Raw genomic sequence first — 18,791 nt, 5'->3', positions numbered from 1 at the left:
TTATTAGCTTTCTTCCATCTGACTTTCCACCTTCTAACAATTGTTTCATAGTGCAGCTGCTTTGAGGTTTTCCTCCTGTTACACCTTTCATACCTCCTTTACTCTCAATTTTCTTTTCACCGCTGAATGACCTTACAGGTCACGGCGACTGGCATCAGGCCTAAATCTCATCTTACAGTTCCAGACTGTTTTAAGGCAAGGGTTCTTACTGCCGTCAATCTGGGTTAGTCTAAACCACTGGTTCCCAACGTGGGGCGTACCAGGGGGTAATTAGTTTTTTAAAGGTGGTTAATTCGAGGATGTTTAAGCCAAGAATTACAGTATATCAACACAGAGGGCATCAGGATTTTAAAGGAGGTTAGGTTGGGGCATGGCCCCCAAAAAAAAAGTTTGGGAACCACTGGTCTAAACTAATCCACAACCCTGAGATGTGAATTACTCCTCTGTTGCCTATTCTCGTGTTTTTTAGTCGTTGTTCCATCAATAGATCTTATGTTATATTTAATAGAGGTTTTTTTTTTAAATGTTCGCGTTATTTGCTTTACTTCCCATCTTTAGCAGTAAATGTTCTTCTTACTTGTAGTACATGTTACATTATGGTTAAAAAAAACATTTGTTGTCACTGATATAATTTACTAATATATATATTATAGATCTATATATAGATATATATATGTGTGTGTGTGTGTTCTCTTAATGTGTGTGTGTGTGGTGTGTGTGTGTGTGTTGCTTTTGAGTATTCGTTTATTTATGTAGAATATTCTTGCGTCAACCGAAGCTACCTGTGTTATCCTAAATCGTAAGAAAACATCGAAAAAAACGTCGAATACCTAGAAAAGTACATTCTTAAATAAAAGGTCCTTCATTAGCCAGGTTTCTTCAGCAGCTGGTGGCCGTAAATCTGATATTGTTGGACGGTGTTTAGCTAACAGAGGCTATACTTAACCAATCACTGATAGCGAGGAGGAATTAAATGCCTCTAGAGACTTATCTAATTAGAGGAGATAAAATAAGTCGAATTACTTCTGCTGGCTGAGTCTCTTTGGGGTGAAATCTTGGAGATCCAGAGTCACTCTGGCCAACAGGCTAGAGTGGTTAAGAGTTGCTCCATTCTGATAAAGATGTTTTTTGCCTATTTTTTTTTTATAATACTGAAATCGAAATATTAAAAAAGGGGTTTTGCTTTAGCTGAGATGGTAGGCAACGTGTTCATGTATACTATCTCCTCTCATTCATTTGCATATTGGCACTCGTTCCTGTGAAAGGTGAAAGAATATTCATGGACTGTCCCTCATTCCGTAGAAATCAGGCAATGATATGTCTGCTGACATATGCATTGGCAAGCCCCAAAAAGCAAATGACTGTTCTGTGTCTTTTGCAACAGCAGAATGAAGACTTGCAACTAAGTCATCATCTCATGGCCAGTGTAAATAAGGTTCTCGTTAGGTACCACGTAGTTTTTGCCATGGGAATTTTAATTTCTTTTTATTAGTGATTGTGATGTCAGTCACAGAACCACTGGAATCGGTGTTTTTATTCCCCTCATCCTCAGGGCTTCGGGACTCTCCCCATTCCCTTCATTTCTTCTGACGATCTTCCCTCATGGTTTTTTGGGCCAGGACTACATCAGTGCATTGGGTTGCCTGTCCATATGGCCTTCAAGTAAAAGTAAATGACATTATGGGGGATTTTTTTTATGAGAATAAATGTAATACCAAAATAGAAGGGATTTTATTACTATTCTTCTTCTCCTGGTTCTTTAAAATGGTCTCCTCCTCCTCTCCTCCTCCTCCTCCTCCTCCTCCTCCTCCTCCTCTTCTTTCTTCTCTTCTTCCTTCATTCTTCTTCTTCTTCTTCCTTATGTCTTGTAGAACATGAGAGTTCTTGAAGCATCAAATCAGCTTTATCAAACGGGAAAATTAACGATAATTATAGAACATACAAACAATACAGTGATACAATCATAATAAATATGAACATCATCAAGAACATAGCATGATAACGTCATTGCAGATGTGTTTTGAGGATGTTGGTAATGATGTTAAATGCGTAGAATTCTCAATGCCGGAAAACAGGAGTAACTTTGTGTAAGGTCCACAGTCATATAAAGTCCCACATTCCACCACTGACATATTATTGTGGACCTTATACGAAGACGTTGTTAGAGCCGAGACGAATGGCAACTATGGAGTTCACTGCAGGAGAGAACCAGCTGACGTCATCCGGGGAAGCAGAAAATGAATGGCAGTAACTCAGGTGTAAAAACAGGTGTAAATGCAGATGGTAAATACTGATGTAAATACAGAATATGCAATCAAACTCACGGTTCAGGACGACCGGACGGACATACCTGCCCCGCCCCCCTCCCTCCCGCCCACCGCGAGACGAAATCATTTATTGTATATAATAACAAAATAATTGCGAGGTAATTACACCTGTACCGATGCTTCTTCCTTCCTCCTGCCTGCCGCTAAGACAGCATTGGCAGTTGCCCTTAATGGCGGTACTGCCATGCGTGACAGGGGATATTTGTAGCGGTAACGGCGGAGATGATGGTGAATATAAAAGGTGTTTTGTGCAAAATGATTATACACTCCTGCGTAGCGTTTAAAGAGACCCTCCCGCTACTATTCTCTCCTCACTCGGGGATTCAGTCTCCCCGAAGTCACTCTGCTCTTTGCACGCATGCTCCAAAACTCTCTCTCTCTCTCTCTCTCTCTCTCTCTCTCTCTCTCTCTCTCTCTCTCCTCCAGCATCGAAAGAAACCAGTTTAAAACTGGCAATTTGTGGTAGGTTAGGTAATTCATTATCTGGTGCCTGTTAATTCTGACGATTTTAAAAAATAACCTGTTTTCTTTTCTCTCAGTACTCCAAGGTAAACCTTCTTTTTCATCTTTTGCTAACAATGATTATTACACGGAAATTTACCACCCCCAACCCCCCCTCCCCCTTCTGCATCTCTCTCTCTCTCTCTCTCTCTCTCTCCTCTCTTCTTAGTATTTTACTCACCAAAGTAAACCGCCATGATAACCGTTTTCGTTTTCTTTTTTTCTTTAACTAACAACGATTATATCGCAACTTACCATCCAAACTTACCTAACCACCCCACTCAACCCCCCCCCCCCCGTCTCTTTCTCTCTCTCTCTCTCCGTCTCAAGATTCAAAACCTTCTCATTCTTGTTCTTTTCTTTTTTAACAAAACGATAGAAACGATTACTCGCAAACTTACCACCACCACCTGCCCCCTTCCCCTTCCCCCTTCTCTCTCTCTCTCTCTCTCTCCACTCTCTCTCTCTCTCTCTTCTCTCTCTCTCTCTCTCTCTCAGATGAACCTTCTATTTCTTCTTTTTCGAAACGATTACTTGCAAACTTACCACCACCACCACTAACCCCCACCCCCCTTCTTCTCAGAGTCTCTTTCTCTCTCTCTCTCTCTCTCTCTCTCTACCTCTAATCTCTCCCTCAGTACCAGATAAAACCTTTACCTTTTTTTTTTCAACAACGATTACTCGCGAACTTACCACCACCCCCCTCTCTCTCTCTCTCTCTCTCTCTCTCTCTCTCTCTCTCTCTCTCTACTAATCCCCCGAGGAAAAATAATAGACGTCAAAGTAGTAGACATCGTTGAACAGAATCTTTCCTTCGCTGGAGGACGCGTTTAAGCGCAGACTTCCATCCTCACCGAACTCAAGAATCAGAAGGGGCCAGGAAACGAAAAACCTCAAACACCGGATTCGGAAAGCTGCTCTCTCTCTCTCTCACCCCACAGAACTTACTACGTTGACACTCCCACCGCTAAATTCAGTTTTGTGGTACCCAGTACACCCTCGGCCCTCAGTCTTTCATCTCAAAACAGCCTCCTCACCCCTTCTCCAATTTCAGTTTGCGATTCACCCCTCATTCATTCTCCCGTCCCAGTGAACGGCCTCCTCACCCCATCCTCAATTTCAATTTGCGATACACCCTCACCCCTCATTCATTCTCCCATCCCAGTGAACGACCTCCTCACCCCATCCTCAATTTCAGTTTGCGATACACCCCCACCCCTCATTCATTCTCCCATCCCAGTGAACGGCCTCCTATCCCCATCCTCAATATCAGTCTGCGATACACCCTCACCCCTCATTCATTCTCCCATCCCAGTGAACGCACTCCTCACCCCATCCCTGATTTTAGTTTGCGATACACCCTCACCCATTTTCTCCCATCCCAAACAATCCACTGATCACCCCAGTACCTTCAACATTCAGTTTGCGATACCCACTATCTCCCGCTGAGTCTTCCATACCAGACAACACCCAGTCCACTCCATTATTATTTATTTAGTTTGTAGTTGAGTCGAGGTCTTTTAGAAGATCTGATTTTATTCGTTAGATTTGCAAACAAATGCTTCACTTTTAGCCCCTACCTGATTCCTGACCCGTTTCCCCAGCCTCCCCAGCCATATCAGCGTCACTCTATTCAAATATCCAAAGTGATCGGGCCTCCATTTTCGGGTAAAATCCCTCAGAACTGGCCCGGGAACCCAAGAAAGTGACGAAAACCTGTAGTACCTCAAGTAACTCGCGTTAAAAAAAAAAACTCGTTTCGGGTGAAGCAGTTCGTTTAGATTAGTTTAAAATTATTGCAGCCGTGCGTACTATGTGTCTTTTTGTTCTGTTCGAAAACACTCCGGTGTAAAAAGCGGTCGACCGTCAGCAAACATACTGGGGTCGTAAAATTAAAAGTCTCCTTTTATCACCCTTTAATTATGCATTAGCTTTAGCGAAGAAATATGAGGACCGGTATAGTGGCCGTGCTTAATTCAAATACATTCGTCGAATTAAAACCGAAGAACCAAATAATGTTTACAAGAAGGTACGTTTTTGGTTAAATGGTTGCTGCTAATGGTCCTAACCACATGTTTGGCTACGTATAGACAGTGGCTTCGCGTAGTCCAGGGGTCAGCAACTTGTCTTACCATTGAGAGCGCCCGAGCCCATAATTCCAGGGGAATCCTGATCGCCCATTTTACTAAATCATTCTGTTCTTTTGGTAATCCAGACTGCGAATTGGGTACCAAAGGACCGAACCCAGTCAGCCTCGTCCAAGAATAAAAGTATATATATTAATAGTATATATATATCGGAATATATATATATATATATATAGATATATATATATATGATTATATATATATAATATATTATATATATGAATTACTAAAGCACTAGAACCTATTTTAGTCATACATATATATATAATATATATATATATATATATATATATATATATATATATATATATATATATATATATATGATTGTGTGTGTGTGTGTGTGTGTGACTAAAATAGGTTCCAGTGCTTGTGTTTGTCCCTAGACTTCATAATCCATCCTATATGTATATACATCTATGTGTGTGTGTGCATGCATGCATACGTATTCGTACAAACTATCAGCCACCATTCTGGAGTGATACATTGGAAGCTTAATCCTCTATGGGGCAAAGTCGAACGCGTTTTATGCCCAGGATTTAGAATTTCATACACACGTCCGAGCCAAGAATGACGTCTCTGAATAATTTCCAGCGCCGAAGGGATTAATTATGAAATGGGTGTCGGGACATTTGAAATGTACGCTCGACCAGAGACCAAAATGCACCGAGCACTTCTGGGTCTATTGATATCAGCGGCAGAGAAAAGGTTTCGGAATTACTGAAGTAGAATTGTCCAATATTCAGAGACTAAAAGGCTCCGGACACAACGCGCAAATCACTCAGATAAATTCCATTTCGGTGACAAATTTAGCAAATTTCGGGCGGACGTTAATTTCCGACGAAAAAATGTTTCGATCGGTAAGATTTTTCGTTTTGTCTTCGTCACTGTTATGACCAACCAGTGCATTTATTGACTGACTAGATATTATTAGCAAACATCATTCCATCTCTTTCTTAGACAATCTGCTAATTATTCATGGATATTCAAACTTATTTTCAACTTTCTGACGTGGCTGTAGAAGATTATCTAAATACAGTAGTCATGAAGTCATGTATCCAATTTAGAATTTTTCATTTGCCAATTTTAGCTAATTTATTATGTGCAGAGGTTTTTTCTCCCTCACTACGAAATAGCTCATAGTCATTCTTGTTATTATTTTAAAAGTTTCCTGTGGAACGAATTCCTGATATATACTACTGTGCAAAAATGGAGGAAGGAGGCTGATAAAAAAAATAAAAATACGAGTATCTTTCTTTCAAAATATATGCTTTATTTTTTTAAACTTTATGAATTCCATTATGAAGGTCGAGAAAAATATTCATTGCTCCTTATCCATGGCCTCCATTCTTCCTGAATTTTTCTCACTGGTATTCACTTTAAGCTTTTACATTGTTATAGAGGAAATCAGTCCAACTCATTGCCCAAGATTCTCCTCACAATCCCCTGTGAATCCTATGCCATCCACAAACACCAAATACTCCACAGTCTGTTGAGGAACCCTTTTTATATCTCGCAAAATAAAGGCTACATCTCCTGCCCTTTTCATGGCTTCCCTTGTTAAGAAAAATATTAATATGATAAAATGTTGAAAACAGCCATGGAGACAACATGACTATTCAAAAACCCGTAGTGTTTTAACAGAAGCTGCGCTTCCAGCATAACATAAGCTTCCTGTATGTGTGTGTGTGTGTGTGTGTGGTGAGTTCGCGTGTGCATGCGTGCATGCTTTTGTGTGTGTCACCCTGCGATAAATTCACTTAATTAACTTCCTGTCCATCTTCTTTACTTGACACCTGTCGTATAATCTTTCCAGCTCCCCGCCCCCCTCCCCATCCCCGGCCATTTTCTTTGATCACTCTTCCTTCTTTCCATAAATTCCTCTCGGATATTTACAACTGCCGTCTTTATAGTTCCAGCGTATTTACAGGTCTAATGCATCGTGATCACAGGAATCGGACGCGTTATATATGTCCACGTCTCTCGCCACGCATTGATTACGCCTACATTATCCTCGGGGATTATCAATACGTATGTCTGTCATCTCTTTAGTGGGTTAATCGTCTTTTCCTCCAGCCGTCATTAATCCCGTCTTGTTTCTTCTGGACCCTAAATGAAAAAATGAAAATTCTCCTCTCCTTTCTTCTAAGTCTGTGCTATGAGATTGAAAATAGGCTTCTTCGTTCGTTTTCAGACTGAAAATTGCTGTTTTTTTTTTTCTTTAATAACTATAAAATTGACTTTATTCTTCATGACTAGAAACAAAACCTTTTATAATGAAAGTTTCGCAGATCTAAAATTTAAAATTTAACTCCCTTTCTTTTCACTTTCCAGGTCATCATTACTTCAGTCAACCCAAAGAGAGAAAATGGCAGTTCGTGGAGTTCCTCAGGTAAAGTTTGGTATTTATCTTACACTTTTATAGTTTTTGGTCCTTAGATGACTGCATTTACAGTTTTATGAACTTTTCTCATCCTGTAATATACAATGGCATTTATGGAGGAGGCCTATGCTGAGAAAATACAGATTGTTGGTGTTCATACATTGTTTCAAACTTAAAGACTGGAAATGGTTGAATGCAAATGCTTCATTGATACGAATGCATAAACGGGTAGACGATGTTTGCATAATACGAAATCACTACTAATGGGCCAAAGTGTATCAGAGGCTTTTTAGGGCCCTGGTCGGAGATTTTTGTCTCATTTTCTGAATTGTTTTTGTATTTTCTTGTCTGGTTTTATTGTTTTGAGATGAGAATTCGGTTGGCACCCTATGCGATTTTATAATAATAGATATATATATATATATATATATATATATATATATATATATATATATTATATATATATATGTGTGTGTGTGTGTGTGTGTGTGTGTGTATATATATATATATATATATATATATATATATATATATATATATATATAGATATAGTATATGGATGTGTATAGATTTATGTATATATATATATCTTTATATACTATATATACATCTCTATGGATATATAGATATATACATATATATATATATATATATATATATATATATATATATATATATATATATAGATATAGATATGGGATGTCGTATATATGCATTATGTATATACATATATATATCTTTATATATATCGTTATATATACCATCTACTATTATATATATATATATATTTATATATATTATATATATATATATATATATAGAATGATTTATTTATTCAATACAATCAGACTCCCAACTGGAGATCTAAGGGAAAACTACAGCTCTTCCCGGGAAAAAAATTAGGAGAGGCCATAATTGAGAAACTAACAACAAAACATTCGATTCTGATATCGCAGTCATTAAAATAATGGACACAATCAAACATAATGCAAATTAAAGACTTAATAGGTCCTCGATAATTGTTTCCAAACGGTAGCAATTAGTTAACGCCATCTGGAACGTGATAGAAAGGTTCATGCAATATTTCCCTTCCCTTCTCTTTTCTAAAGCTTTTCTTTGTTTTCTGTTCTGAATTACTAAATTTTGACAGTCGTTGAATCGTATCTGGACTGGAATGATTCTGCATTTGTTTAATTCTGTGAATGAGACACATGTATACCTGAACAACATTATAGAATTTACCAAAGCTTGATCAAATTTGCCATATAATCAGGCTAGAAGTTTTAATCCCAGAATCTTCAAAAAAATATCAAAGCGTCTAACAGAAGTTAGGGATTTCTTGATTGTAGAATCTGCCAAAAATTCAACTCAACTTGATAGGGCCTGCTGCACCTGTCTTTATGCGATGATGATGATCAAAATTCCCGGAACTTGACAGAATTTAAGCTTATCTTGCCCAGAACTTTTCAGAATTGACGTGTCTGCCTTGCTTCCAAAAACTCCAAAATTTACATGAATTTATTCACAATCTATGTCTTCCATGATCAAAGAGTCATGTCAAGATTGACCATGAATTGGCTTAATCTGTACCGCATTTCGTGAACCGAGAAATGGGCCGAAATTGGCCAGAATACTTCAATTCTCGATTTCCCAAAATTCAGTTCGATTGAGCGGCATACGCCCTTCTTCCAGCCAAATCATGAAAAGCAACCTGTCATGCCTTGAGTGTCATTTTCTCGTAAGAAAGGAAAATAACTCACCAGCGGAGACCTCGAAGTACGTCATTCATTGCACATATTATCAATAAACAAAAGGTATACGTTCGTTATGGTTCGTTATGCGCCATGTATACATGCATGACGTTTCATTAGGAGAAATCCATAAACGCTATATATCCGCTCATGAAAGATATAAGAGGAGATCTCGCGGTAATGAACAAGTAACCCATTAATGCAGGTCCTTCCTTTGTAAGGCCACGGACCGTGCAATGGATCTGACGGAGATCCGAATTAAATTTTCATGCGGCTGGCAATAAAAGCAAAGTGCTGCCGATGAAGCATTCCGTAATTATAACCGGTCGCTCTTTCTTCCCGCGTATCTCATTAATGCACTTCGCCACTGATTTCTATTTTCTCCTATTTTTTTTTTCCTTTTTCTTTTTCTAGCAAAAGCTGTATATATCAAAGACGACGAGGAGAAGTAAAACCGGAGCCATTGTAACTGACAGTAACTTATTAGTGCGTATTTAAACACGAAGTTTATAGGAGGGAACCATTAATGATGCAAGGGCTAGTTGGATGACGTAATTGATTCTGATCGCATTGACTCGCTGTGTGTTTGTGTGTACGTGTGTGTGGTCCCTTTATCTTTCGTACAATGGTTCTCTTTTTTGGGGGCCGGGGGATTCAGGATCTCTTGAAAGTATTAAGGATCGATTCCAAGAGGAGAAAAGGAGTTGATGGAGCCTTAACACCGAGGCATAATTACTGAAAAAAAGTTTCAAAAGCAAAAAGGATCGATGCTTCAGCCTTCCTCTTGTTCTGGTGGGTCATTTCTTATTCATCTTTAATGTCCCTCTGAAGCCAGAACTTCTCGTTATAAAAATGACGGGTGGGCTAAGAGAAAGAAGCAGGGGGAGCAGTAAAAAATAATCCGGTTCGATTATATGAAAGAACTGCAGTAATTTCGAGTCTGGTAAAGTTCTTGTGAATATGCGAACACAGTAAAGAATAAATACACGAGAAGGTGAAGCTGATTATCGTGAATTTTTCATCTCATTGTTTTCACGAGGTTTCACAATGCTTGGATGTCTGACCACTAAATGCCAAAGGCTGTTGGCACGTAAATTCCTAATGCTTATTTGTGGGCATGAGCATTATGGGCACAGTACCCCCGTCCTAAGACCAGTATTAAGAAAACGGGAATTTAACACATACTGAAACCGCCCCAACCCTCACCAGTTTCATTATAGAAAAAAAATACTGCATAAAAGGAAAAGGAATGTAATGAACTTACTTGAAACAACCAAAGGTTGCTGACGATTACTACCGACCTTGGGAGTTCGGTGCAAGCGATTATTATGGGTCACATTGAGGCCTTAGAAGCCATGATTGCCGTAGTTTGTCTTATTTACTCCATAATGCCGATAAATAAAAGTAGTCAACCAAATAACGAGATTTAGAAAATACGATCTGTTGCTAATAAAAAAATAAAAAATAAAAAAGTTTATTTACTAAACATTACTCTGTACATATTTCAATTGAATGTGCACTTATTACCGATATTTGCTCGGAGGCATGACATGAAAAAAGGGTCTTTCTTCCTTTAAGATCTTTCATTTTTTTTTTCGTTTGTTGACAAAGTATCTCCTAAAGGGAATTTTTTTTTCGCAAGAAAAGGAGAACAAATGCGCCATTGAGACAGAATTTATTGCTGCTAGATGAAAAATACGTTATTGCTGTAGGCAGGTATGTTAATGCTAGTTTCGAACGTTTACTTAACACGCACGCATGCAATCACTGGCAGGTGGGTTTGCGCCCAAGTATGTGTGTATATATATATATAATATATATATATATATATATATATATAGATATATATATATATATATATATATGATAAATTCTTCTGTCAAGACAGGATACGTCTCAAATATAAAAGCCCTCATTAAGCCAGTTTTAATGGGCCTTTTATAATGAGGGAAGATACTACATAAGTATATATATATATATATATATATATATACATATACATATTATATATAATACATACACATACATACATGCATACATATACATACATATACATATATCTAGGTCTACTTTAATGTTACGAATGGGATGTATATATATATATATATATATATATATATATATATATATATATATATATATACATACATACATACATACATACATACATATACATATATCTGGGTCTACTTAATGTTACGAATGGGATGTGTGTATATATATATATATATATATATTTATATATATATATATATATATGTGTGTGTGTTTGTGTGTGTGTGTGTGTGTGTGTGCGTGTGTTTCTTGGGGTTATGTATTTGTGTGAACGTATATGTTCATATATGCACTCGTGGTATAGGAAAAAAAAGTAACTACCTGCCTAACTGTACGTAACAGCGACATCAAAATTGAAGCAATGGTTGAGACAAGCAGAAGCAGAGGCGGAAATCTCGTAACCAAAGCAAATGGGGACCAAGTACATCTTCTACCTCGTATTATCACGCACTTCTGCAGCAGTGGCGGCCCGAGAAGCATATATTCACCTCAAATCACAATGGCCGCCTGAATATTTCGAATTCTGCCCCGGTATATCGAATCGGACCTCCAACGTATATTTAGACATCATCCGGAATATGTTACCCAGGGAGACGTGATTTGTATCTATCATCTTAGCACAGAAGCTGACGTTGGATATAATTGTCAACAATCTGCGGGAGAATATAATGTGTTTTATTGATAGCAGCAAGTTGCACTCTTCTGCAATTCCCCTTTTTTTGTGCTTATATTCATGTTCAGAAATGCATAATCATGCATTTCTTTTTAAAGACTTTTTATAGCCACTGCATGAAAAACCTACGGTTTCTTAACGTAAGATCTGAGTTTTTTTTTTTTTTTTTTTTTTTATACGGATTTGGAATTGCATTGAAAGCATTTGCCACAATCTGCTTGTGTGCTACACTTTCTGCTATTGCTTTGAAATGTTAATGTTGCTGAATTTATCTTTCTCTTTATGCATGGGGCTTTGTGCCTACAGTACATACTCCGATATATACTATATATATATATATATATATATATATATATATATATATATATATATATATATATATATATATATATATGCATTATTTGTATGTGAGTTTATGTGTATTATACATTCCAGATTCCAGTATTCATCTGTTAATTAGTGAAGAGACTATTGCTTGTTTATCAATGCCATATATTTTTGGGACATCTTAGCTGCAATTATAAAAAAAAAAATAGTTTGGTTAATTACACCGGTATGATGAGGGGCGATTAGGGCAAGGTTCGTATAACACAAAATTAGGCTGTTCATTCCAAAATAATAAGTGTGAGAATTAAGACCTCAAAATCGATATGAAATGCCTGCATTATCCCCCAAATCTCTCTCTCTCTCTCTCTCTCTCTCTCTCTCTCTCTCTCTCTCCATAGTGGCGAAAAGGTCTATATAATAATCTTACTATACACTTATCCCAGAAACAACAAACATGAAAACTTGAAAAATATCTAAAATATCTTCAGATTCAAAAACCCCCCAAAAATTACCGAACATCTTTTATGGGAGCTAACTACTTTGCCACCGAAAAGGTCCATATAATCGTACTATAAACACTTATCCCAGAAACAACAAACAAATAAAATATGCACCGAAGCAATCGAGTTTTCTGCACAGCTCACAATGCTATATAAAACCATCAGCTTTGAACAGTAGCCTTTCAGTTGCTCACCAGATGCGGTAGAGTGAAGGAGCGTCCCATGCCTCTGGAAAGCTGTCAGATGAACGATAGATGGCTCACTTTAACCTTAAATGAAATGCTTTAAAAAGTATTAGACCTAGAGTGTTGCAATTTGGTACGTTTGATGATTAGAGTGTGGACGATCGAAATACCAATTTGCAGCCCTCTACTCTCAGTAGTTTCGTTTACAGAAAACTAAATATCGCATTTCAGTTTCGCTCCGGAATGCGTGAAGTTATCATCAAAGTAGATAATTTTTTAATAATGCAGAATCTCATGTATATATAGCACCAAAAGGCTCCATTTCCCTGAAAGAAATATTTCGAAACTGACTGAAACACATCATCACACTACATGAAAACGTTAAAAGTATCTTCAGATTAAAAATCGCCCAAAAAATGACCGAATATTCTTCTATGGAAGCAAACCAATTGATGGTTGATTTATCTCTTCGAATTATTACTTCTAAAATGCTCATTAATACAGTTGTCCAAAATGCGTGAAGTTATCATCAAAGTAGACAATTTTCTAATAATGCAGAATCTCATGTATATATGTCACCAAAAGGCTCCATTTATGATCAAAAATGATTTCTAAACCAGATTGAAAAACGCCAAAAAATTACCGAATTTTCTTCTATTACTTCTAAAATGCTCATTAACTCTGATGTGCCGTAAACAGTTGTCCTCCACTTGTGAATGAATCAGATGGAATATCTGACAAAGGTGGAAAATAATTACACTGCTGTAAATCATTGTTGCTAAGACGTTTATGACTGATGAATGTACTGTGCGAATTATTTTTATTTTCTCCCATATCTGACCGTCTCAGACGAAGTTGCTAACGCTGAATAATCACGCAGCAAGGAGATTATTATTCGGGTTATTGAGTTAAAGAGCGAATTTCTGCGTGCAGGTATACAAGACTTAACCTCTGAAGTAAGACTGTAGATCTTTTGATTGACTTTGCAGGAAATATAAATCAAGTTTCCGACTGGTTCGTGAAAACGAGGGGATAGTTTCTGTTTAATCAGCGCATTAATCGTTTGTAACCGGAGTTTTATTATTTATTAATTATAATTTATGTTCTCCTCGTAAAACTGCAGTTCTGGGAATCGGAGTCGCCGTGCGAAGCGGTCCTGAGTTCTTGGGAGGAAAGGAATTTCAATTTCTCTCGTGATAAGTCGACTGACAGATTCGGTACTTGCGTGGATTGGTTGATGGGTTTGTTAAAATATATATATATATATATATATATATATATATATATATATATATATATATATATATATATATATATATATATATACTCCTTTGCCTCCCTCTATCTTTTGATATATACAGGGTGTCCATAAAGTCCCAGTACCAGTACCATTCAGCAATAAATACTTGTAATGGTACTGGGACTTTATGGACACCCTGTTTATATATACGTATACTATATTGTGTTTGTTTGTTTGTTTGTTTGTTTGTTTGTATGTTAGGAGGCATTGTGCATGTGAACCTGTGCTTTTTAAAACACAAGGCCTTCACGAACAGCGTGTTAATTATGTTAAGATAATTTCCTCTTAAACTGATAGCTACGGCCTGAATTCGGATAAAATTATGATTTCTCTAAAGTATATTACCGTTAGTAGTAAATTATTATTATTATTATTATTATTATTATTATTATTATTATTATTATTATTATTATTATTATTGTTATTGTTACTTGGAAGTTGGGCCACAAATCTCATGAATTGCAAAGGTCTTGCTATCCTATAGTCCTCTTCACCTGTTACCTAGATGCATCCAAGGATGTTTTTATAATCTTGTCTCTCTCTCCTTTCTTTTTTCCGTTCCATTTATTATTATTATTTCCTTTTTTTTAACTCCCAGTCATGCGGTCAGAAGCCCGAGGGTGGCCCGCATGCACTGGCGATGATGCACTTGTTCAAGTCGGTCTTTTGTGCATGACCCCTTGGCCGAGGTCCGCCGTCATATTCCTCCCTCGGAAGTCCCTTTCATGGACCCCCTCCTTCAGCAATGGGTGAGTGGGTGGACTTCATTGCGTCCGAGAAGGGTGGAGGGATACAAATCATCCTCCCTATCGTAGGGGAAGGGGACGTTGGGTACTCCCACAAGGCGTTTGGCTGCGGCCTTGATTTTTTTTCTTTTTTTTTTTTGCCACGTCTTTCAGAGGACTTCTTCTTCTTCTTCTTCTTGAGAATCATGTTTAGAAACATTCGGACACTTCAGGCAAAGCCAGTTATGAGAGAGAGATGATTAAACGCCTTCTTCTGCTTCTTTTCTTCGTCTTCCGCTTCTTCTTCTTTTTTCCTTTCAAGGCCGCGAATCTGGGTGCATTGCACTGAAATTTGAAGTATGCCAAGCATTCATTTTGAACATATCTGTTTATTGTCTTAATTAAAGATAAGCCGTCAAAGTCATATAACCATTCCATGAATGACGTCCGCGTTAAGACCAAATAACTAGAATAATAAAAGTGCAAAATCTAAAAGAGAAATGAATACAATTGCTGTTAATGATACAACGAACAAAGAAACCTTAACCTGAAGCAAGATCTACCGGAAAGCTCTGGCAAATCATTTTGTTCAGAGCAGTTTTACATTACCTTTAGGAAAATTACATCGTCCAAGATTGTTTTTTTCCATCATGGACATTTTGCTTTTAGGAGCTTCAAGCAGAGAGGAACTCTTTTAAGATTTAAAAGCCTTTTACCTTTTAGAGACGTTTGACTTTCAGGATTATTGTAGCATCGAGGGAATAATTTATATAACACTGATAACATTTTATGCCTTTGTTCTTTATGAAAAGCATTCAGCATTTTGGGAAAATGTAAAATGGATAATATTTTGCCATCACATACATTTCCTATCAAGAACATTTCAACATCAAGTTACGAAATATCCGTGGTTAGTCTATGACCAATAACCAACTGAAGATTTTAAAACTCGGTCTCTATATAGAAAATTCAAGACATTCTGATACTTTAGTTACAGAATAAATACAATTAAGTTTTTACTTGTATTGATTTTATTGCCCTGAAAGCCGAAAAGCCAAAATCTTTAATTGCTATGTAATTGAAGATTATTAAATCCTGTATTTACATACGGGTTCAAATAAATTCTGTATTTACATAGGAATTCAAAATCAATTCTGCATTGATATACGAAACTTAAATTAATTCTGTATTTACATAGAAATTCAAAATAAATTCTGTATTTACATATGAGTTCAAATAAATTCTGTATTTATATAAGAATTCAAAATAAATTCTGTATTTACATAAGAATTCGAAATAAGTTCTTTATTGACATAGGACATCACAATAAAATCTGTATTGACATATGAAACCAAAATAAATTCTGTATTTACATAGGAATTCAAAATAAATTCTTGACTTACATACGAATTCAAAATAAATTCTGTACTTACATACGAATTCAAAATAAATTCTGTATTTGCATACAAATTGAAAATAAATAATGTATTTACATACGAATTCAAAATAAATTCAGTATTGACATACGAATTTAAAATAAATTCTTTATTTACATACGAATTCAAAATAAATGTTTTTTACATACGAATTCAAAATAAATTCTGTATTTACATACGAATCCAAAATCATTATGTGAACGCCAAAAATAAGTAAAGGAAATTCTTCCTAATATTGCCTAAATTCTTTAGAAACAAAACACACACACGAAAAAACTAAGTTGGCAATTGATAACTAATGGAAACCCATTTAATTCAGTATGATGAACACGAAGTCTTAAGAAATAACACTCATGACGAGAGTAAACAAATTGAATTCTTTCAAATACTGGCCTCATGCTTTGGAATCCAGAGTGAAAAAAAAACAACAAAACAAACGCAGTCTGCAATCAATAACCAATTGGAGCTCATTTAATTCGGTATTTGGATACGAATACAATATACCCGAGTCCAGCAAGCAGATGTCGACGGCTTTGCTGTCCAACATATGCAATTGGCGAAAGCTAACACTTACGTACTGTTATTTGGGGGTGAAATGACAGGGTTGGCAATGCTATTGCAACTCTCCTGGAATGAGGTTCTAAGCAGAACTCTTCCTTCTCTGGCGGTGTATATTTTATCTGGCTGTATAACTGAACGTTTCATTACCCTTACATTTTAGAAATGCATGCGCTATGTTATTTATTTGCATTGAATGTTGGTGCCAAGATAAAGAGGTAGATTACCTGTATTTTTTACATGCACGCAAAGACACGTCCACACACAGACATACGCACACACACACACACACATATATATTATATTACACACATATATATAATATATATATATAGTATATATATTTATATATATATATATATGTATATATACACATATATATACATATATATATGTAATAATATACACTATATACATAATATATATGTATACATATACACATGTATATATATATATATATATATATATATATATATATATGTATATATATACTATAATATAAATGTGTGTATATATATAATATATATATATATATCTATATATACACATTTATATTATGTATATATATATATACATATATGTATATATATATAATATTATACATGTGTATATGTACATATACTATATGTATATTATGTGTAATATATACATATAATATACATAATATATAAATATATATATATATATAATGGCAGATATTTATTGACATTAGCATTTAATGACAACGTCTTCAATAGCTTTGAACGAATGAAAGAGGGTTATTTGCAACTGCTTCCTCTGTCAACTAACATTGCAAGGTCTTACAAAAGCAAGGTGCCAGAGCAATTTTTTCCCTTACTTATTCTAGAAGTAGAAATTGATTTATTTTTTTATCTGTGTAGATGTCTTGATCTTTATTTGAGTAATTATTACTCTTAATAATTAATTTTCTCTCCTTGAATGTATGGCCATGTATAAGATAATAAAATAATAATAGTAATAATAATAATAATAATAATAATAATAATAATAATAATAATAATAATAATAATAATAATAATAATAATAATAATGATGATGGTTAGGTCGTCGGTCATTTTTTGTTTCCTTCACCAAATCTCAGCCATTAAATTTTCATTAAAGTCTCTCAGATGAAAAAGTCTAATTGAGGAAGTGAAGAGAGAAAGAAAGGACAAAAAAAACTTATAATTACCGAATGCAAGCAACTACTTGGAAGCTGCTCTTCATTTTAGGGTGAATTTTTAATGGCGCCGTTGATTTTATTATGAAGGCTGGACGTGGACTTCATTGTTCACCACAAACGGACGTAAAACACATTTGTTTTTATTCCGCAAAACTGATGTCGTGTCATCTACTAAGGCGAAGCGGCCTCTAGGGAGAAGACGACTGACCGGTCTCTGTTTCGTCTCTAGTCAAATATTGCTTCAATTTTTTTTCGGGTATTGGAAGGAATCGAGATAAATATTCTTTAAAATGATCAAGGTCAAGAAGGAACGTGAGCAACTATTAATGTGGGTGAGGTGAGATTCAACAATGTTGTGATATTTTAAAAATAATCGTTTATTATCGGTCTTTTTAAATAAATAAGTTTTTGCACTTTTTTTAATACGAATTGCATCTGCCTGAACTTGCTATACAAAAAAAAAAAAAGATATATCAGATGTTTTTTTTTTGTTTTCACACCACAATTTTCATCTGCTTGAACTTGTTTTACAAAAAAAGGTCCATCAGTTGTTTATTTTTTTTTTAATACTACAAATTTCATCTTCCTTGACTTGTTTTACAAAAAAGGTCTATCAGATGTTTATTTGGTTTTTTCCATACTAAAAATGTCATCTGCCTGACCTTGTTTTACAAAAAAGGGTCTATCAGTTGTTCATTTTGTTTTGAATCTTTTTTATTACCATTTAAATCGTTGCTATT

At 35.7% G+C, this 18,791-nt stretch overlaps 1 protein-coding gene across 9 annotated transcripts in view; it reads left to right on the top strand.

Annotated features, from left to right (window-relative positions):
• Nucleotides 1-18,791, top strand: part of LOC135202253 (uncharacterized) — a 1,045,919-nt gene that overhangs the window by 683,252 nt on the left and 343,876 nt on the right. For all 9 annotated transcript variants that reach the window (XM_064231542.1, XM_064231547.1, XM_064231544.1 and 6 more), the window contains one exon: nucleotides 7,310-7,367. Coding sequence is in view for 1 of the 9 variants with exons in the window: in XM_064231538.1 (XP_064087608.1) it covers nucleotides 7,310-7,367 (58 nt within the window). In the remaining 8 variants the exon portion in view is untranslated. The remainder of the gene's footprint in view (nucleotides 1-7,309; nucleotides 7,368-18,791) is intronic.

Source organism: Macrobrachium nipponense, chromosome 30 (genome assembly GCF_015104395.2).
Source record: "Macrobrachium nipponense isolate FS-2020 chromosome 30, ASM1510439v2, whole genome shotgun sequence".
Lineage (NCBI taxonomy): Eukaryota > Metazoa > Arthropoda > Malacostraca > Decapoda > Palaemonidae > Macrobrachium > Macrobrachium nipponense.
This window is presented reverse-complemented; position numbering and strand designations above follow the sequence as displayed.